Source organism: Siniperca chuatsi, linkage group LG20, assembly GCF_020085105.1.
Source record: "Siniperca chuatsi isolate FFG_IHB_CAS linkage group LG20, ASM2008510v1, whole genome shotgun sequence".
In the NCBI taxonomy this organism is placed as follows: Eukaryota; Metazoa; Chordata; class Actinopteri; order Centrarchiformes; family Sinipercidae; genus Siniperca; species Siniperca chuatsi.
The window spans coordinates 18,082,979-18,105,224 of record NC_058061.1 but is presented as its reverse complement, the minus strand read 5'-3'; the positions used below and the strand labels follow the sequence as shown (position 1 = coordinate 18,105,224).

General features: G+C 40.1%; 2 protein-coding genes across 3 annotated transcripts; both read left to right on the top strand.

The window, feature by feature from the left end:
* The first annotated feature begins 2,955 nt into the window (after positions 1–2,955).
* gdf2 (growth differentiation factor 2) lies at positions 2,956–7,505 on the top strand. The gene is made up of 2 exons (XM_044179587.1): positions 2,956–3,501; positions 5,172–7,505. The coding sequence occupies exons 1-2, from the start codon at positions 3,150–3,152 to the stop codon at positions 6,089–6,091; spliced, it is 1,272 nt and encodes a 423-aa protein (XP_044035522.1). The 5' UTR covers positions 2,956–3,149; the 3' UTR covers positions 6,092–7,505.
* Positions 7,506–11,746: 4,241 nt separating this feature from the next.
* Positions 11,747–20,369, top strand: rbp3 (retinol binding protein 3). 2 transcript variants are annotated; one of them, XM_044178754.1, is made up of 5 exons: positions 11,747–14,425; positions 17,163–17,474; positions 17,927–18,117; positions 18,499–18,641; positions 19,403–20,369. In XM_044178754.1, the coding sequence occupies exons 1-5, from the start codon at positions 11,747–11,749 to the stop codon at positions 19,726–19,728; spliced, it is 3,651 nt and encodes a 1,216-aa protein (XP_044034689.1). In that variant the 3' UTR covers positions 19,729–20,369. The 2 variants fall into 2 exon arrangements, with proteins under 2 accessions (XP_044034689.1, XP_044034688.1); XM_044178753.1 differs by lacking the exon at positions 11,747–14,425 and having other exon boundaries at positions 16,209–17,474.
* The last annotated feature ends 1,877 nt before the right edge of the window (positions 20,370–22,246 follow it).

Here is a 22,246-nt window from a genome sequence, read left to right as displayed (position 1 = left end):
AATGTTGTTTCAAAGCCGTTTGCACCCTGACAAGAAAGACATTCTGGAGGAAACACTTGGATAATTCTGAATGTCTTGACTTGAAATTGAACTTGTACTGAACATTGAGACTGAACATTGGCTATTGCAAGCCTTAGTATAATCTTAACATCAGCCATCAAACACCATAGGCTATTGGCCAAACTAACATAATTTAATAGATTTTTACTGCATATTTTTCTACCCAGTAATTTGGCCTAAAGTAATATGACCACAGATCTTTCTCAGTCCAGTTTTCCCTGCTGTGTTTGTTTCCCTCCTGCATGCCTACATTATTTGCTGTAGGCTTATCCATGCCAGTAGATTTTGTCGTCGCCTTTCATCACTGATTGACTCCATAGAGAGGAACTCTTAAAAGCTTGAAAGGGCCACAATGAAAGCATTTTTATGAAACCCGGCATGAAACAAGTACTGAGAGACTGCATGGGTGAAAGACAGAAATTCCAAGATAGGCCGGACTCAGGCCAACGTCCCCGGATACATTGGTTTGTGGTCTGGGCTCAAACCCCCCCACAGGAACAAGGGGCAGATCCCATCATCCATCTAGGACATATAATACAGGATGTAGTGGTTAAGGCCACCACCACCATGTCTTTGTTCCATTTGCCAGTGGTGTGAATGAATCTTTGCTCTCATGCCTATGATGCCTAGATTTTATGGATTCCCACTATAAACCTATATCAGTTCATGAACAGTTTCCCATGTGTTTGTTGCTAACGCTCTACTTCTGGTTGTTCTTTGCTTAGAAGAATCCTGAAGTACAAAGGAAGTGATATAATCTATGTTTCTTGTTTGCTTGGAATAGAACTGGGTGGTTAGTGATAGCCACCATGGATGAACAGAACGCAGCCTACATAAACTTCATCTGCAGAAAGTCCAAAGAGAAACGTGAGACTACCACACACGGCTTGACCGACAGGGTGGTCTCTGGGAAGTGTAGTACAGAAAAAAGCACCAAAAAGAAAAGCACAATCATTGCAACAAATATGGGGAAAATTCAGTCAGATTATCTGTGGAACACAGTTGACATTCCCACCACAAGTATATCTTTGTTCCCTTTTTATTTTGACAAATCCGTACAGCAAGTCAGAAAAGAGCTAAGTCAGTGCAAATTCTTTCAACTGTCATATCACCTAATCATGAATAGTTTTGAATAGTTACTTTGAAGGAGAGGGAGGTGGCTGCCGCTCTCGTGAACGCACACAGCTGCATTCAGAGTTTATTATGGTTCAACTTTGTCAGCTCGCCGTCGTGGCTCGCCACGAGACCATGGCAACCACAGCCAGGGAAACGACACAGGAGCTTATTTTACTGGTATCTGAGTTCCCTGAATTGTACACCTCTTCACCAGCAGAGAACAGACAGATCGATGAAGAGAAATGGTCTGGGACAATAAACAATTTATGATACTAACTTTCTATATTAAAGGTATAATATGTAAGTTTTCCGCATTAAAATATCTAAAAACGACTAGACCTACAGTATGTTATATATTTTGTTAAATTGTGTACTTAAATTATCCCAAATGTTTCCAACAATTTTCAAACCTAGAGAAATACGTAATTTTAATGAAGGTAACTATGCGTTTCATTTGGTTGCCTGTTGATGGCGTCCTATCCCCTTTGGACATGCATCAGCATTATGGTTGTCTGCCAGAAGCTGTCATAAATTGACTCTTTATCCAGTTTTTATGATTCTTTTTTATGATTTATGGCTCTTGGTCGTTTTTACCTATATATTTTAACCGGATGAAGGATTATACTATATATATACTATTATTTACATACTGTGTGTTTAATCATGTCATATTGCTAAACATTTCCTCAATTTTAAGCATGATGCGATTATACTAGGTAAATAGCATCAGCATGTAGTGTACAGGCTGGTAGGATCGGTTGTACCCTGCGGTGCCGATTCAAAATACAGAACATTGACGTTGCTGGGCGGCAGCCGTGGTGTCTGAAAGCACCTTTAAGGCGTGTTTACAGGTTTACGTGTATACCGGTGCCGCTGTACTAAACAACGCCAGATACAATGCTAATGTAAAGTTTCAGAGACTCAAACAGAGTTTTTGTAAAGAACTTGGTAGCTGCATCTGCATACTTACATTTCGCGAAGCGAATATCTTTTTTGTCTGTTCTCGTTATATCAATTTCTTATTGTACTGTTCTGGAAACTTGGAAACTCAAGAAATTAATTTTTCATCCATCTTTCAGTTCAAGCAGTGGTCAACAGCGATTGGCTGCACCCAATGTCAAAATTCAACAAATTTCATCCACATACACAAAAATGGAGGAAGCGTGTGCAAAAGCTGTTTTTACGGGATAATGTGAATACACCTTTAATCTTAATTAATTGGTACTTGATATCTGACCAGTGACATACTGCTATAGGTGGAGTAAAATTTAAAGCCCTGTATTCAAATGTCCATAGTGTGTGAAATTAAATTTATAATTTTTAAGTGACTGCTCCATGTCACTGACTGGTTTAATAAGCTTATTTCTCTTGAAAATTGCATATTCCTGTAACACTCTGTGTCTGTCAAAATGTATCTTCCTTATCACTACCTTTAAAGGGATCAACATTTTGATCTCATTTTGGTATCTGGAACATGTGCATGATCTGCAATGTACAGTATAGTAGTTGGATACAAGTTAAAAAACCTGTAAGAAATATGTAGCAATGATGGCGGTGAAGAATGCAATGTGCTGTTTTGCTTCTTTTAAGTGTTTTGTTTCCACTGGCCTCAACAGTTTCACCCTCAAGCTGGGAAAAGGCATTTTATGGAAATGTCTGCTTGTCAGTAACCTGACAGTTTCCCTCATTATCGCAGTCAAGTGTTTACAGTGTCTTCATTAGCAGCCAGCCCTCTAATGATAACAAAGCTTAAAAGAAGGCATCAATGGCAGTGATAAGCATGGCCAAGCTACTATTTTGGTTGACACAAGTCCCCCTGTTTACTCTGGGAGCATGGGAGCGGACATCAGGACTGTGGTCTTTGCATTGGGGATCTCCATTTTCAATCCTTGCCATCGCAAAGTCTGTTTTCAAGCCGGGAAGAAGGTAAAGCTTGTGCCAGCTCAGTGGCTAAGAAAGAATCTCATTTCAAAATGCAGACTTCCAAATCATTCCTGTTCCAGGTATGTTTGAGTCTGGTGGTTTCTATTGGTGCCTGCACCTGTAAACCTCTCAATAATGACATCCAGAGTGAGGACCCTGAGGGACTCTACTCTCTGCTGTCAGAGGAGGACCTTGTGGAGGAGGAAGACACCAACTCCAGGATGGAGAACCTCCTGGGATCCATGAAGGAGGGCTTTCTGAGGAAACTCAACCTGTCGGATGTTCCTCAGGAGCACAGCAAGATCTATCCTCCTCAGTTCATGATGGAACTCTACAACAAGTACTCCACGGACAGCTCGGCAATCCCCCAGTCTGATGTCATACGAAGCTTCACTATCCAAGGTACATGAACAGAGTATAACTTTGAAATGAGAGAAGTACAATGTGCAATAATCTTCTGTCTAGTTTAGGAGAAGGAGACGCTACCTGCCAAATGTATAGTTTAGGTTATCTCGTTTACATAGCTGGTCAATGTTGTCTACGTTTGACAGAATAGAGGTTTTTCCCTCATCACAGCTACAGAAAAAGGATGGATGGAAAATCTGCATTAGCATTTTCTTGGCACATTTTTTATTTGTTAAATTGTTCACTTAGGGGTTCTTTTTGTGTTATATAAAGCTCTAAACAAGTGGCTCCCAACCCTTCTGGCCTGTGAACCCTTTAAAAGGAATCAGTGTCTACTTGTGACCTCAAAAAGGAAAAATGCTAAACTGTCAAAATTAAAAGGAAAGTCTAAACAAAAATAAACATAACTTTGTAACTTTGTGTAACAGAATTATTCTTTGTTCAGGTTCCTCTCTTGTTAATTATCTCACAGATCCTCAGATTTATTTATTTATTTATTTTATTATTATTAAAATGTTGGTGCAAGGGTCAGTACATACACAGAGATAGTGACACAGAATACATAGGAATAGATAGAGACAGGAACACAGACAAAACAAAAGAAAACAACAACAAAAAAAACCCTCAGATTTATCTTGTGACCCCTTGTGACCCCTTGTGGGGGGCCCTAACCCCTAGGTTGGGAACCACTGCTCTAAAGTATCCCAGCGCATTCTTTCATTGAATGTTTGCAATACAGTAATTTATTGTCCCATGATAGCCTAATTACTGCTTCCAAAGACTGAAGTGCTTGTATTTTTTCCTCAAAATGGCAACAAGCAAACAAGAACAAGCAACAAACAACAACAAAAAAAGAAACCTATTGAATAGTGATTCACAAGTTGAACAGAAATTTGAATTCTAGACCCTTTTGTGTAAGAATGTAATCAAAAATTTTATTTCGGCTATTGTGCATAATTTTCCATTTTTCAAAAGAGGACTTTTTGGACATAATGTCTAAGATTCAAGCCTCTGGGAGGGCATTTTGAGGTGGTGCACTTCTAACTGGAGCGCATCATAGCCCTGTAGCCTACGAACACTGATAAAAGATTTTTCTCTTTTCAGCAAGCCTATATAGCGTTGATTAACTGTTAGCAAATTCAGACATCGGTACCTTTTCAACATTCAACATTTGGGAGGACCAATTGTGTTTCACTCAGAAAGTAAAAGCTAGCAAGCTAGGCTAACTAGCTTTCACTTTCCGTGTGGAGTTTGCTAACGTCATGTTATTGTCATTGGCAGCTCCTACACACTCAGTGTAGTGTTCGTCCTGCATTTAGAGTGTAGTGTTAGCGGAATTACACAGTAACATACAGAGTGCTCAGATCACAGATAGAGCAAACAGCAAAAAGCTACAGCTATCCATTAGTGATATCACCATTGTCAGCTGGGAAACAAAATTCACACCCACTGGAGAACACTAATGTAGTGGACACTGTCATGGCAGAAAACTGAAAAAAAAAAAGAATTTTTTGGTAATTACACTTTTGACCAAAGAAGGACACAAGTCAAAACAAACACCATGGATGCATATACTTATTTCTAAAAATATATTTCGTTTGACCCAATGTCAGCAAATCCCAGCTGTTTCAAATAAACCCTCTGACCTCTCCATGTCTCTCCAACAGATATCACTCTCTCTGTGACAAATGGCACAAAGTCAAAGCACAGGCTGCAGTTCAACATCAGCATACCCAGCCATGAAAAGATCGCTACTGCTGAACTACAGCTCTTCTTCTTCCCAGATCCCAGGTCAAGGGTCACCTCCGACAGTTTCAAGGCCACCGTCAAAGTCTATGAAGTGGATTACAATGATTTCACATCCACGACCCAATTACTTGTTGGCAAAGAGGTGACAGGCTCGCAGAGCACGTGGCAGACGTTGGATGTGACCACAGCTATTCAGAGGTGGATCAAGTCGAGCCATGGAGCAACTGTTTTTGATGTAGTGGTGGACAGGAAGGACTGCAGGGCTTCTAAAGGTGGGGAAGAAGGAGCAGGCTGTTTAAACATGAGCATGTCTGTTGGAGATAACACTTCAGCGGCATTAATAATCTTCTCAGATGACCTGGGTAGCAGGAGGAGGGAAACAAAGAAGGAATTACGAGAGATGATCCTCCACGAAGAAGAAACCATCATGCACTCGGGTGCCGACTGGAACAGAAGAGATCAGCTTCCAAACAAGATCCTGGCGGCTCCGCATCCACGGAGAAAGAAAAGAAAGGCAGAGAGGGAATACTGCCGCCGAACCTCTCTCAAGGTCAACTTTAAAGACATTGGTTGGGACAGCTGGATCGTGGCGCCTCCAGAATATGACGCCTTTGAATGTAGAGGCCTGTGTTACCACCCACTGACGGACGAATCGACCCCGTCAAAACACGCCCTCATCCAGACGCTGATCAACATCAGGGACCCCAAGAAGGCCAACATGGCGTGCTGCGTCCCCATCAAACTGGACCCCATCACAGTCATGTATCAGGAGAACGGACGCCTCACTATAAGATACCTTTATGAAGAGATGAAGGTGGCAGAATGTGGCTGCAGGTAGTCAGAGAGAATCGGTTTGCTCTGGTGGTAGCGCTGGTGATTACAGTGGTTCTGATGCTGCATTTCATTCAAGTCAGTCCAATGTTCATGCCATTGGTCCAATAGAGGGAAAGTAGCCCAGGTCTAAGAAGAAACATGGATGCCTCCTACTAGTGTGTTAGCATGCTAGCATTGCTTTAATCAGCCCTAAACACAAAGCACAGCTAAGGTCGATGGGACTGTCATTGGTTTTGCAGGTAATTAAAGTATTGGACCAAAAGAAGTTCTGACCTGATGTAGGCACTAGATGAAAAGTTATTAAAAGTTATTCAAATTCATCCTCTGGGGACCAAGAATGTCTGTACAAAAGTTCGAGCTGATTGACTGACCTACCAACAGACCGACATTGCCATCCCTAGAGCCATTCTGCTAGCATGGCTAAGAATATAATAAAGGTCATGCGCTGCTGAAATTAAATATACTGTACATATATTTTTGACACACATAGCATGACATAATGCTGTGTAGCATTTACAGTTTATGCTATTCCTTCAAATTTATTGCTAACAAAAAGTTTGAATCTTAAAAATAGTGATACGTCTGGAATGCAGCATAACACTGAACCATCAACAGGTCAATTACACCTCTCTTTGTGTTTTCCTCTGTACATGCTTGTGCTGAAATTATTTCTAATGAAACATGTGGCCTTTATGTTATAAACTGTTTTTTTTTTAGCATTTAACATGTTAACACCACCAAGCAGAAAACCAAAGGAAACAGATATCTTTACACTTTATTTAATACTGGATGTATGTACATAAAAAAGCTTGCCCATACACTATCTTGGTCTAATGTGTTTTAACAAAACTAATAGAATTGTATTTTTATGTAGTAAATAATGTAAAACAGAGCAAAAAGTATGTAAAACGTTACAAAAAAATTTAAAAATTTAAAAGTGCATACATTTTATTGGTTAATGGACATCTTTAGTTATTATTACAACTACTATAAAATGCCATTTTTATTTTTGTGAAAGATTAAAAAAAATATTGCTAAAGTTCCATTAGTTATGTGATGTTTGTAAAACAAATAAAATGACCTGCTGGCATTAATAGGGTGACATTTAATCACAGCTGTTCATCTGCTCATCCGTTTTAATGTAAATCTGTACATTACCATTGTAGTATTGTGTAATTTGTTTATATTAATATATATTTAGCAGTAGTCTGTCAAACTGTCTAGCTTCCAGTGGAGAGTTTTTATTGTACTGTATGTCTCATGATGTCTACATTTTGTTTCTGAGGCTTTCCTACCCTGAAATAAATAAAAATCTTGTCTCAAAATGAAATTCAATTTTAGTTACTTATCTCGTCTACTCACATCACCCTGCTTTTACTGCATTTAGTAACTTTTTGGCATGACTTAATGTCTTTCTCTGTCCAATTCCTACTTCTTTTGCCTGCCAGTGGTGACTATAGTGTACCAAGAAGCATAAAACCACCACAGCTAAACCAAGTGTAACTGCTTTTCTTCCCTCAGTTGGCACTAAAAACCTTGTATCTGCAGCTTCAAACTAATACAACTCAGCATTGCCTTTCACAAACTTATCTGTTGAAGCCGTCTAACTTTAACTGTACTGTTTGCTTACTTTTATTCCTGAACTTTATTTTGAATAAGAAGAATATGTGGTCATTCAGCAAACAGATCTCAGTAAAACAAAAAGTCTTTCCAGAATTTATTAGATGTTCTACTGACAACTTTTCACTTATAATTTATTTAATTTCTTGCTTTAACACCATATGGAAGTTTCGTGTTATAACAATATACCAACTTATCATGTTTTAATGAGAAAAGTTTGTTTTAATGAGATTTGTTGATTCTGTGAAATAATGAGACAGTTTCATGATATAACAAGATAAAGTGATATGATAAGAATGGAAGTTGCTTGTAAAAACAGAATAATTTGGTATCTAGTGATAATGAGACAACATAAAGTGAAAAGGGGGGGTGACTATATAATGGATGACTGGATTGGGGATCAGAGTGAGTGCAGGTGCGCTTTATTTGACAGCCCTGCTGTCCCTTTGCAGTGGTTGGTTGACAAACACTAGAATAGGCCTTTTTCACAGCATACATTTTGAAAGCACAGATGTCACTAATAACACAGTACTAATATCTTAACCCACCATATGGAATTCAAGCATCATATTTACACTTTTGCTACTGTGACATGGGGTGCTGAAGCTCCAGGGTGCAGCCAGGGGGAGACAATCACTTCTGAGAGGACCATTACCCTTTGCAGACTGACAGGATTACAGGCAGATAAATAAATCAGTATTATCATTGGCAAGACACAGTGCCAATAGAAAATATCTCCCACTACTCCCACTTTAAAATAGCTATACATTTTTGAGGAAATAAAAAATATGTTCATACTTTTGAAAGGCAAAGAAATTAATTGGGAACTTGATGTCTATTTATATATAAATATTATTCCCAAGAATCTCTACAAATTTGAATTAGCATTACATTTCAAACACAAACTTCTCTGGGATGTTTTTCACCAAGAAATAAATCCAACAGCAGTTGGGATTATTGAATCCATGCAGTAAATTATAGTTGCATCCCACAGCTTGTTAGATAATAGTGAAAACAGCTGTGCGTCATTGTATCCCTTAAGCAGCGACAGGCACTGTCAGTAAAGGGTCCAATGACTCTAAAGCAGATGATACTCTGTTTAGGCTGATGCAGTTGTTCTCTCCTGGCTCAGACGTGGACAATGGCTAAGTATCTTCAGCATCTACTTACTTATATACTAAAATTCATGTGCCTGATGAAATACTGAAAGTGGCTAGTGACCTTTTGTATAGTAGCGTTTATAATTCTATAATGTCATGAGGGGCAAAGAGTTACAAAGTTTAATGTTGTACTCTTCTTTTAACTTTGTGACTGTTTCTTGTAGCTTTTATATTGAATCCTGTGGATTCAAATGTTTTTTGTTTTGTTTCGTTTTTGTTATTTTGTAAGGTGTAAAAGGTTATAAATATTGCATATCTGCATGTAGGGCATGTTATTCACACCATCCAAGACACGCTGCAAATCCTGAATTAGCTAAATCCTGCTTGTCTGTAAATTTCCTCACATGACAGGAACATGCACTTTTGCAACTTCTGTTGTTAGAGGACAGTCAGATCGCAGTTAAACCACTCAGAGGCCAAGAAGGAAAAACCAACATGTACATGGAACCTATCTCTTAAATGTTATGCTCAAATATAAGTAAAATACACAAATTCCAGCCAATCCAAACCTTTTCATCTTAATGTACATTGTCAGCTTTGTAAATATTTAAAGTCAGTGATACATCCTTATCAGAGCTAAACCCTCTGTGACAAGACCAATGAGGGGGCAAGTTCATGTAGACACTTGTGCGTCCTTCCTGGGTAACCCAAACTTGCTCTTGTCTCAATATAGCATCAATAACAAGCCAAGCAATCCCATTTTAATGTCTTTGGAGAGCCAAGAAATGGCTCAGGTGACTTTTGCCTTGTAAGATGTCCACTTGGGTTCACAACAAGCTGTAAACACAAAATTGACAAATGATCACCATATAAAGTTGAAATGACTAATATGTTAGCAAACAAAGGCTTATTTACACATCAAGCAGACACAGAGTAATGTTAGCATTCATATTTCTGTTCACCTGACCAATAATAACTCTCCTTTTACTCCTGTTCTGCTCTCCTCCAACTCCTGAGGAAAATATTGGGCTTTATTAATTTAGCTGCTAAATTAGCTGCTAAATGCTCCACTTTATTTACAAGCTAGTTGCTTACTTTGTCTGCCATTTGGTGCTGGGCAGGTAGCATATAGTGGGGTTTTATAATAATAATAACTTTATTTATATAGCGCCTTTAAAATCAGTATACAGAGTATACAAAGTGCTTTGACAGACAAGTCAAAGCAGAAAAATCAACCCAGAAGGCAATATAACAGCAGAAAGCCAGACAGAAATGCCAAACAGAGCAAGACAAAATTAGGGTAAAATTAAGACAAGAGACAATGAAAAACATGACAATGGAAATAAAAACAAATGGAAACAATAAAAGCAATAAAGAGACAAATAAGAAGACAACATCACATAAAAGCAAGTCTATAAAAATTAGTTTTAAAAAGAGATGTAAAAGAATTTATGCTGAAAACAGCTGCCTTCTGTGAAAAGACGCTGATGAGAGTGGATCGGTAAAGTTGTGGGCCAGACAATGATTTAAAAGATGCTAAAGTGCACTTCAGTGCTTTTTTAAGGCAAAATTGAATGGGGCATGCTGACTAGCTTACTGGGATAGCTACAGTGTAGCTTTTCTTGGCCTACAGAGCAGCCTTTCCTTCAGAAAACATTTCAATATCCAAACCACTGCTGTAACCTGTTCTTACATATGATACACGAGGGCAAAGTATGACAGAATATTGTGTTTAAAAATCTTGATCGGTGTCCTGGGCATTGGCAAAGGGGATTTTGTATTATGTAAGGCATGAGGTAGTATTAATAGTTGAGATGTTAAGATTAGCTGAGCACCGTCTAGCATTTTGAAGGAGATGACGTCTGGCTACATCATTCTGAGCTGCAATATTGTCTGGATCAGGGTCTTACGGGGTCCTGCATTGAAATCATTACTGATGTCAGGTTTAAGCTCAACGTACAAAACACTTCAGCAAATATAGAGTTTGAATTAAATGTTACAATATCCACCAAATGAAAAGGTGTCATTTTTGATTAAAAAATATAGAAAACTAAGCATGGGAAACAATACTATGAAAAAATAGCAAGGCAGGAGAAAAAGGAGAGTAAGCAAATAATTCAGCATTCAATCCAGATAAAGATTTTCCAATCAACCTTTTGTTCCTATATCCAGACTGTGTGTTTTTTTTACCCAATTCTGATCCTGCATGTGTTTTAAGAAGGCTTTGCCACGTGTCCACAAACTGTGTAATTATGTCACCAGTGGAGCGACCCAGACATGACCCCTAAAGCTACCAACCGCACCAAAATACACCACCGTAAGCTTTCATAACAGACACGGGAGAGAAAGTGAAAGGGAGGGAGAAGGAGTGTGAGAGTTTCTGATCAGGCTTTCGCATCAATCAGTCCACCATGAACACGTGTTTCACCTGTCCCTCGATCAAGTTTTATATCTAAAAGAAAAGTAGAGGTGGTTTCAGTATAAATAAGATAACATATGGTGAATTTGGAAAACAATGCTGACTGTAATTCAAGCCTAAATAAGACTACTGTGTAATTGTAAGTAATAGTAAATTGTGTCAAGTACATTAAACCCCTTGGACAAAGACAAAGCAACTGCATAAGAATCAAAATCAAATCAAAAAGTAAGAACCCAAACATGCATTGGGTTTGTGTGGGAAAAGGTAAGAAACTGCACAGGCTCCATTTACCAATTTTAATTTTGTCTGTTATTGTCTGCTGGCTGAAGCACCACAGATAATGCGATTAAAGGTTTATTGGGGACAAAAGCCTCTTACGTTGATGCTGTTCCTGTCCAAAAAACCTGACAATGACAATGTTCCCTCCCACAAAAATCGCCATCTCTCAACACAGACAAATGAACTAACATAGCCCAGTGAAAGAGAAGACAGCACAGTTCTCTTTCCATCAGTGATGACGATGAAGACATTGGCAATGGCGCAACACACACCACCACTGCTATTGATGCTTCTCCTATGTACTCTATCTGTCAACTCATCATTCCAGCCCGCCCTGGTGTTAGAAATGGCCAAGATTCTTTTGGAAAACTATTGCTTCCCTGAGAACCTGGTTGGGATGCAGGAGGCCATCCAGCAAGCCATCAACAGTGGAGAAATCCTGCAGATTTCAGACAGGAAGACCCTGGCAGCTGTGCTCACAGTCGAAATACAAGGGGCACTGAACGATCCGCGGCTGACTGTGTCATACGAGCCCAAATTCGTCCCAGTGATGCCACCGATGCTGCCGTCTCTCCCCATAGAGCAGCTGATCTGGCTGGTGAGAAACTCTGTAAAGGTGGATATCCTGGACAACAACGTTGGATATTTGCGGATAGATCGGATCATTGGGGAGGAGACAGCAGCAAAGCTTGGCTCTCTGCTGAGGGACAACATCTGGGACAAAGTTGCTCAAACATCTTCATTGATCCTTGACCTCAGGTATAGCACAGCTGGAGAATTGTCTGGAGTTCCCTTTATAATCTCCTATTTCTCAGACCCTGAGCCCCTCATTCATATTGACACTGTGTATGACAGGCCCTCGAATACAACCAGGGAACTGTGGACCATGCCATCAGTAATGGGGGAAAAGTATGGAAAGAAGAAAGACTTGATTATTTTGACCAGTAAGCGTACCGTGGGGGCTGCTGAGGCAGTGGCATATGCATTAAAAAACCTAAAGAGGGCCATCACAGTCGGGGAACGGTCTGCTGGTGGGTCAGTAAAAGTCCAAAAGATTAGGATCGCTCAGTCAGAGTTCTACATAACAGTTCCTGTGGCGAGATCAGTCAGCCCAATCACAGGCCAGAGCTGGGAAGTCACTGGCGTTTCCCCAACAGTCAACGTTGTTGCCAAGGAAGCTGTCGCAAAAGCCAAGTCCCTTCTGGCTATAAGGAGTGCCATTCCAAAAATTGTGCAGAGTATCTCCGACATAATCTGGAGGTTTTATGCTTTCACTGACAGAGTTTCAGCTCTTCTTCAACATCTGCAATCTACAGACTTATTCTCTGTCGTATCTGAGGAGGACCTAGCAGTCAGACTCAACCACGACCTCCAGACTGTGTCTGAAGATCCACGACTGATCATCAAATACACACAAGACAATGCTGCCATAGTAGAGGAGGACTCTGAGCTTTACAACGTTCCAGATGATGTGAAATTATTAGGAGCACTGGTTGATACAACATTTAAAGTGGAAATTCTCCCACACAATACTGGCTATCTCCGCTTTGACACGTTTGTCAAGCCGTCTGCAGGGGCTAAACTAGAAGAGCTTATGGCTAAAAAGGTATGGGAGCCCCTCAAAGACACTAATAACCTGATTATTGATCTACGTTATAACACTGGTGGATCCTCTACCTCTCTAGCCCTTATACTGTCCTATCTGCAGGACGCTTCCCAGAAGCATCACTTTTTCACAATATATGACAGAATTCAGAACACAACAACAGAATATGACACTCTGCCTCGAATTACAGGCCCGACCTACGGTTCCAAACGTGGGGTTTACGTGTTGACCAGCTACTATACAGCAAGCGTCGGTGAAGAGTTTGCTTACCTGATACAGTCCCTACACTGTGGCACAGTCATTGGGGAAATTACCTCTGGTACCCTGATGCACTCAAAGACGTTTCAAATAGAGGGGACAAATATTGCCATCACTGTTCCTTTCATAAACTTTTTAGACAACAATGGTGAATGCTGGCTGGGAGGTGGTGTGGTCCCTGATGCCATTGTGCTAGCCGAGGAAGCTGTGGAGCACGTTCATGAGATTGCAGATTTTCACCGAGGGCTCAGGTCCCTCATAATTGGAACTGGGGAACTGTTAGAAAAACACTATGCAATCTATGAAGTCGCACTAGAGGTCAGCAATGTACTGTTGAGCAAATTCAATGATGGATTGTACCGGTCAGTGGTTGACTTTGAATCCTTGGCATCTCAGTTGACGACAGACCTCCAAGAGACTTCAGGTGATCACCGCCTCCATGTCTTCCACTGCGATGTTGAGCCTGAGTCACTTCATGACGCCCCAAAGATCCCTACTGCTGAAGAAGTGGGATACATGATTGACGCTTTGTTTAAATTTGAGCTTCTGCCAGGTAATGTTGGCTATCTAAGGTTTGACATGATGGCAGATGCAGGGGTGGTAAAAGCCATTGGGCCTCAGATGATAAAATTAGTGTGGAGCAAGATAGTAAACACAGATGCCCTCATAATTGACATGAGGTACAACACCGGTGGGTATTCAACAGCAATTCCCCTCTTGTGCACCTATTTCTTTGATGCTGAACCTTTGCAGCATCTTTACACCGTCTTCGACCGCACCACAACCACCATGACACAGGTCACGACATTGCCTCAAGTCAGGGGTCAAAGGTATGGGTCCTCCAAGGACGTCTACATCCTCACCAGTCACATGACAGGGTCAGCAGCCGAAGTGTTCACCCGCACTATGAAGGACCTGAACAGAGCCACAATCATTGGGGAGCAAACAATTGGAGGGTCTCTATCAAGTGGAACCTATCAGATCGGGGACAGCGTCCTGTATGCTTCCATCCCTAACCAGGTTGTGTTGAGTGCAATCACTGGGAAAGTGTGGAGCGTTTCAGGGGTGGAGCCTCATGTTATTGCCCAGGCCAATGATGCTCTTCCTGTAGCACAGAGAATCGTAGCAGCAAGGCTGTTAAAGAGAGAGAAATCTAATAGTTAATTTGTCTTGGGTTTAGCCACCACTTCAGTGTCAAAGGTTTTATGTGTGGCATGTGTGACCTCGTAGTCAATGTTGCATATGAACCAGTCATGAGGCCCACTGACCACCTATAAAACATCCTGTAATGAAATTTAATAAATGAGTAATGTTTTTGATAATGTATCACAGAGCTTTTGATACAATTTAACTGGAGAGGAGGTCACATGAAGAATTTAGGTTTAGTCACATAGTCTATGTACGGTTTCAGAGGCCTTTTCATAAGACAGTGGAAGAAAACTATCCTTGTAAATTTGATATTAATATAGGTAGCTTTAATACAAAATGCTGGTCCTCCACAACTTGTATCTGATTGACATTTACATTATCCCCCAGAATCACAGACCAGACAGCTGTCTCCACTATAAAATTTACTTTTGCATTCAAGATGTTTAGCTGATGCCTTCATCCAGAGAGACTTGTACTGAATGAGTATTATCTCATTACAAGAGGGAACTTATTAGCTGTAGATAGGATCAAACCTCAAATCTACTTATCTACCCTGGCATTAAAAATGGTAAGGAGGATGTAATGTCTGATAACCTGTTGACATTACAATAGCCAGTGTCAACAGTGAGTAAGTATTGTGAACAAAACAACTTCCAATAAATAATAATGCACCAAACATCAGTGTTTCTTAAATTACTTCATGAATAACACTGCACTCTTTTTATTATATGATGACCTTATACCTCCCAACCCCACCCCATATTTTCATTTATCTCATGTAAAGTTACCTTTTTCTCCTCTGTTTTAATATTTTCTGTTATTTCCTTTGATTACATTTTAAATGCCACGTGTTGTTGGGTAAATATTCTGTTGACCCATATTAATGCATGAAAAATGATTTGATCATTATGTAAAAGTATGTAGATGTATTTCGTTATGTTGGATAATATGTCATTTCTTTGCTAAATCTCTTGATTATTATTTTCTTTGCACTGTGTTTTTTCAGTATGCTGTTATGTTTCTGTTCCTTCCTACAAAACCACCAGCAGAGGGGGCAAGTACAAAACAAACCTAAACTGAATCTCCCTTCAGAAAGGAGACAACCACCACCAACTAACAACTGCCATTAAATGTGCACCATTTATGAAACAATAAAAGAATTTAGTGGTTCTGAATTATTTTTGATTTACTTTCCAGACATTAACAGGAACATGCCGCTTTGACCGTGAAGAAATGAATGAGTAGGCCACACATCAGCTTTAAGTTTTGTGTTGAATTATATGGCCATCATGAGTTTTGACATATTTTCTTCAGTTTTCATCTTCAAAAATGGCACAAAAGTCACACATCAATGACTTCCACATATAAAAACTGACACCAAGGGACTTAATAAGCGAACAGTGACTTACTCTAGCAGGATGGATATTTTCACCACCCTCGATCTAGATATTTGTCAGTTACAAAGTTTACCGTATTTGACACAGGTAGCTTTAAATAGGTGTTCAAAATATCTTACATACATTTAAGACTAGCATCTTTGGCAGCACCCCCTTGTTGCTACACCTACTTGGCTAGGCTGTTATTGCCTTACAGAAGTACTCAGGATAATGCGATTAGAGGTTTATTGTGGGGCAAATCCTCTTACGTGTGTGTTAACAGAAACCTTGCAGCCAATACAGTGCCATTAGACAAAGAACTTCGGTTCGACTCAACAACCTCCACTTCCCATCTACTCACTTTTTGTGAGACTAAACTGACAAAAATGGCAAAGGCTCTCTTTCTGGTGGCATCTCTGCTAGTTTTGGGAAATGTTTTCTTTATCCATGCCTCGTTTGCCCCCAGCCTCATCATAGATATGGCAAAAATTGTCATGGACAATTACTGCTCACCAGAGAAGCTGGTGGGGATGAAGGAGGCAATTGAAGACGCCAGCAGCAACACGGAGGTCCTCAACATCCCAGACGGTGAAACCTTGGCTAATGTCCTCAGTGCTGGAGTCCAGACCACAGTCAGTGACCCACGCTTGATGGTCTCCTTTGAGCCAAGCTATGTCCCTGTGGTTACCCCGAAGATGCCACCCTTGCCCCCTGAGCAGCTAATTGCCATCCTCCAGACCTCGATCAAGCTCGACATCCTGGAGGGCAACATTGGCTACCTGAGGATCGATCACATCCTTGGAGAGGAGGTTGCTGACAAGGTTGGCCCTTTGCTCCTAGACCTGGTCTGGAATAAAATCCTGCCAACCTCAGCTCTCATCTTTGACTTGCGCTACACCGGCAGCGGTGATATCTCAGGAATCCCCTACATTGTGTCTTATTTCACTGAAGCCGAGCCTCCGATTCACATTGACAGCATATATGACCGTCCCTCAAACACCACCACTAAGCTGTTTTCTATGTCCACACTGCTGGGGGACAGATATGGCATTACCAAACCCCTCATTATCCTCACCAGCAAAAACACCAAGGGCATTGCAGAGGATGTTGCCTACTGCCTCCAGAACCTGAAGAGGGCCACCATTGTGGGCGAGAAAACCGCCGGGGGCTCTGTGAAAGTCGATAAAATCAAAGTGGGCGACACTGACTTCTACATTACCGTGCCAACTGCAAAGTCCATCAACCCCATCACCGGCTCCACCTGGGAGGTTACAGGTGTGACCCCTGATGTGGAGGTCAATGCCGAGGACGCCCTCGCTACAGCCATCAAAATTGTCAATCTACGTGTCCAAGTTCCAGCGATCATTGAGGGATCAGCGACCCTGATTGCTGACAACTACGCCTTTGAAGATATCGGGGCTGATGTTGCAGAAAAGTTAAAAGGGCTCCTGGCAAACGGCGAGTACGCTATGGTTGTCTCCAAGGACAGTCTAGAGGCGAAGCTGTCTGCTGACCTGAAGAAACTATCTGGGGACAAGGGTCTGAAGACTACTAGCAACACCCCACCCCTGCCACCCATGGTGAGACCGTTGTACAAGATTATTGGCTTTTGTGAAAGCATCTTTCATTGTCACTTGAGTTATTATTTACTGACAAAAGTTTCTATTGAGGAGTTAAAGATAGAGCTAAAAATTCTCTGGTGTTCAAAACTTTTCTAAACGTATTGGTTACACTGATGTGAAGATGTGGAGTAAATAAACAATGGAATTGTCAAAATGTTTTTTAAGCTGTTAAAGTCAAATGAACACAGAGGAGTTTGCAGTGCAGTAGATAAAAATGTTTAGTCTATGTGTCATGCTATCAATATTATACATTGGGAAACATTTGTAATATGTAGCAAATCAAATATATTTAGTACGTGAAATATATGTGTGAAAATTTCCAAATTTCTTTTTATTATTTACTTTAAGTGAGACATATTGGCCATGTTTATATTACAAATGCTGAGTTGTTGCTTGTTCTTCTACCACAGAATTATTCTCCAGAGATATACATTGAGCTGATCAAAGTCTCCTTCCACACTGACATATTTGAGAACAACATCGGCTACCTGCGTTTTGACATGTTCGGAGATTTTGAGGAGGTCAAGGCCATCGCCCAGATTATTGTTGAGCACGTCTGGAACAAAGTTGTCAACACTGATGCTATGATCATTGACCTCAGGTGGGTAATCCTGCTCACAAAGCTTCTATTCAAAATGCAGTGTGTCCATTTTGGAAAACAAATCATGCGCTAAAGCTGCTAAAGCTCATCAGTCCATGTCTAAATATAGAGGACTTAGTCCACAAAAGTTTAGTGTTGTTTTTTGAAGATTTATCTATTTATTTATTGATAATCTACATCATTTTAATATATGGACCACCAACAGATCTAGATGATTAACCGAATCTTGGTAGAAAAAGGTGGGCAGGATCATTTATGTTCAGTAAACTCACTTGAGCATAAGTTCTTACTAAAAAACACACCCCACCCAGGATGAGATGACACCAAGTTCAATTTCATCATTTCATCCTTTCTGTGATTGTTCTGCAATTGTTTATGCAGGAACAACATTGGTGGCCCAACAACAACCATCTCAGGCTTCTGCTCTTACTTCTTCGATGCCGACAAGCAGATTGTGTTGGACAAGCTGTACGACAGACCATCCGGCACCACCACAGAGCTCCGGACCCTGCCTGAGCTCACTGGTAACAAAACAAAAAAATCAAGTCATTGTATTTTACTCATTGTGTATAGTTACAAAGTTAGCAGCTAGCTGGTGAACATAGAGGAGCATTTATCAGCTGAAGAGCCAGGTATTTCCCTCAGGTGTTGGTGGAGACTATAAACAGAGCTAAAAGGAAATTTATATTGGACTTACATTCCCGCAGGGGGCCAGAAACACAACAATGAATGCTAACACTGTCCTGTATCTGCTGGATGTGTGAAATGATCAACTCTTTGCTAACAAGTTTTTCATATCATCTTAAAAGGTGACCAGTGTTGTGTTTACATTGTGTTTCCGCTGCCCCCAAATTGCCAAATATCACTTACATGCAGGTTGAAGAATACAAAAACATAGAGGAATCTGTACTTTTTAAGATGAACTGTCCAATTGGCCCCCAATAAGCTGTCTGGATGTAATGCCTCATTCTTATTCGAATAAGTGATGGGTCTTTAAAGTTGTCCTGGTAGGCCAAGTCACTATTAAAGGCATCTTTGGTTGTCAAGAAAGCTGTATTTGCTAATCTGTTTTCTGCATCCTTTTGAAGGGAGGTGTGATAACGTCTACCTGCTACCACCCTTCACCTTTCTTTACATAATTCACTACCCTAATCATACCATTATGTTCCATCCATGACTCCTTGCCACTTCCTTCCTTCAATTCAAAGTTGACCCTTCTCACATCCACCCATCACTTCTCTACCTCACAATTTTAGTTCTGCCTCCATCTTATCCTCTTCCTCAGGCACAAGGTATGGCTCCAAAAAGAGCCTGATCATCCTGACCAGCGGAGCGACTGCCGGCGCCGCTGAGGAGTTCGTTTACATCATGAAGAAGCTCGGCCGCGCTATGATTATCGGAGAGACCACCGCCGGGGCCTCCCACCCACCCAAGACCTTCCGTGTTGGTGAGACTGACATCTTCCTCAGCATCCCCACAGTCCACTCCGACACTGCCGCCGGGCCAGCCTGGGAGGGAGCTGGCATCACACCTCACATTCCTGTCTCAGCTGACGCCGCCCTCGGGACCGCCAAGGGCATCTTCAACAAGCACTTTGCAGGCCAGAAGTAAACCACGTCCTGAACAAAGCCAGGGGGGTTTCAACATTCATTGTCATTTTTGCTTTGACAGCCAAATGGTTTCATTTTTGATTTAGAATCTAGACTTGTTGAAGAAGTGAAAAACGTAGATTAAGTACAAAGTAGGCCACAAAGTGTAATCTGTTATTCGTCATCTCAAAACCTAAGCCTTTTTAGCCTGTTTGTAATTTAGAGCAAAGGTTCAGCAGAATGATTTACTTCTAGTTTCTCTTTTTCTGTTGAATGTTACACTGGCTGTTGAAGGTTTTAAGAATGAATGGCGCTGAGATGCCGATTCTTTAATGAAGTGATAAGTCAGTTGTAACATCAAAACAATATTCAAAAATTTCATTTTTGAGAAGTCACATGCAAAAGAGAGGAAACAAATTAAGTAAACACACACAAATGCTTTCAAACTAGTTTCAAAATAGTTTGCTATTCATTTATTATGTTGGATATTTGGAATTGGGAATTCTGTGAAGTAATCCACTTGTTGCTCTGGTCAGAAAACCATCACGTGATGTCCTCATTGTGTATGGGAAAAACTGTATGCCCATTATGCCATGTGGGCCTACTTGGGTCGTATCAATTTCAGTGGTGAGACACAATAAAAAAGAAAACTGAAATACAAAACAAAAGTGTGTGTTGGTCATGTTTTACATCAACAGAGGAGGCATCCGACACAAAAACATCAGTTTTCACCATTACAAAAGTTTATAAATGTATTGCTTATCCATTGTACAGCGAAGTTCAGGCAGCAACTTTTTTAATTTGATAAAGAACCAAATGGGTTTGTCATAACATACAGCTGTCAGTTACAACACCATGAACAAAACATTTCTCTTCATGATGCTGCTAAATTGTTAGTTCACCAACAACAGAGTAAATATATGGATTTCTGCATCTGTACCACCATAGACAAAGTCTTGGTACCCAAAGGAATCATCAAGCAACAGATGATTTTCCCAAGATTGAAAGTTAACTTTACCACAAGCACAAACTGCTTAAGTGGGCTGTTATGCAGCTTTTCAAACCTTGTCTTTTGTCAGTGACAGTACAATTGTGAAGATTACACTGTGTTTAAGGGCAATTATGTCAAAGGACTGTAGGAACATGTGAGTCTTTGATGGGTGACAGTTTGGGTGGTTTCAGTGGTTTAGGTCCTGAGTTATGTCACTGTGTGTATGACACAAAAATCAGTCTTGGAATAATTTTAATCACATGTTTTAACTTTTAAGGACATGGCCATGTGGTTTTGGTATAAAATACAATAAAGGAAAATATACTAAAAAGAAACATCCATAAGAACCCATTTTTATTGTTGTGCATACTGGATGCCAAAAAGAAACCAAACTTTTGTATCAAGAAAGTGTTGTACAGAAGTTAAACCAATTTTCAGTATCAGCTTATTAAAATAAAAAAATAAAAAATACAAATTGTGCTAAAGAAAAATGCTCAGCTCATCTTAAAATAAAATAAAACCAACTCTAAGTGTCTATCAAGTTACATAACAAATAACTGTGCACAGAGATATATTTGGTTGCTGGATACTTTTGATGTGAATCCACTTAAACTATTATTTATGTGGTTCAAAACATGCACCTTGTCTCTGAAGAGGACTGGACCCTCTATACTTCATAAAACAAACATGAAAATATAGTCTATATACTATATTCTAACACGTTTGTTCAAATCTTAATGATAAGTTATGCATTTGTAAGTAAAACATTTAGTTTTTATTTTTAAGCATTTGTCTATGCTATTGTAATTTGGTTGTGTTTATGTTTCTATTTGTTCTATTTATTTAGTAGCATATTTGATTGCCTACAATGGACTTAAGTGTTTATAAGTGTGTTGTACAGTAATGTATGTATATATGAAAATGAATGTGAAGATATATGAGTTGATATGAGTGGACGTGAGACAGACAGAGTGGCAGGGCTGTGGGAAGCAATGGACTTTAATTTGTAAACAGCAAGGATCAGAAGGGATCAGTTAGGTAGGGGAAAAGTCTGCACATGTCAACATGTGTTGAGACTTTAAACAGGGGCCAAAGGGTTACGGGGCATATTGTATGTGTGGAAAGGGGTGGAGGGGTCTCAAGCTTAAAGCTCCACTTTGAATTGCCTTGTTGTTGAAATGTGCTATACAAATAAACTTGCCTTGCTTTGCTTTGCCTCCACAACGGGATTGACCATGTGAAGAAGTCAGGCTGCCACTGACTTTATAGGAATCTGTTTGTCTGCCTGGTTTGTGTAGAAATGACAGGAGAGTAGATTAAAGTTCAAGTAAACAAATATTTCCCAGAAGAGTGGCTCTCGGTGAGGAAACCATAGCAGGCGCAGCTAAGGAACTAGCATTTTTGTTGTGTGTTTGTGTAAGTATCATTACACCAGATTTCAGTGAAAAAGGCACAAATAAATTAGGGTAATTACTTTCATTCTGAAATGTATAACTGCTGCTAACCAACACTTTGTAATCATGTCCACTTAGCTTGACATTTTAGTGGT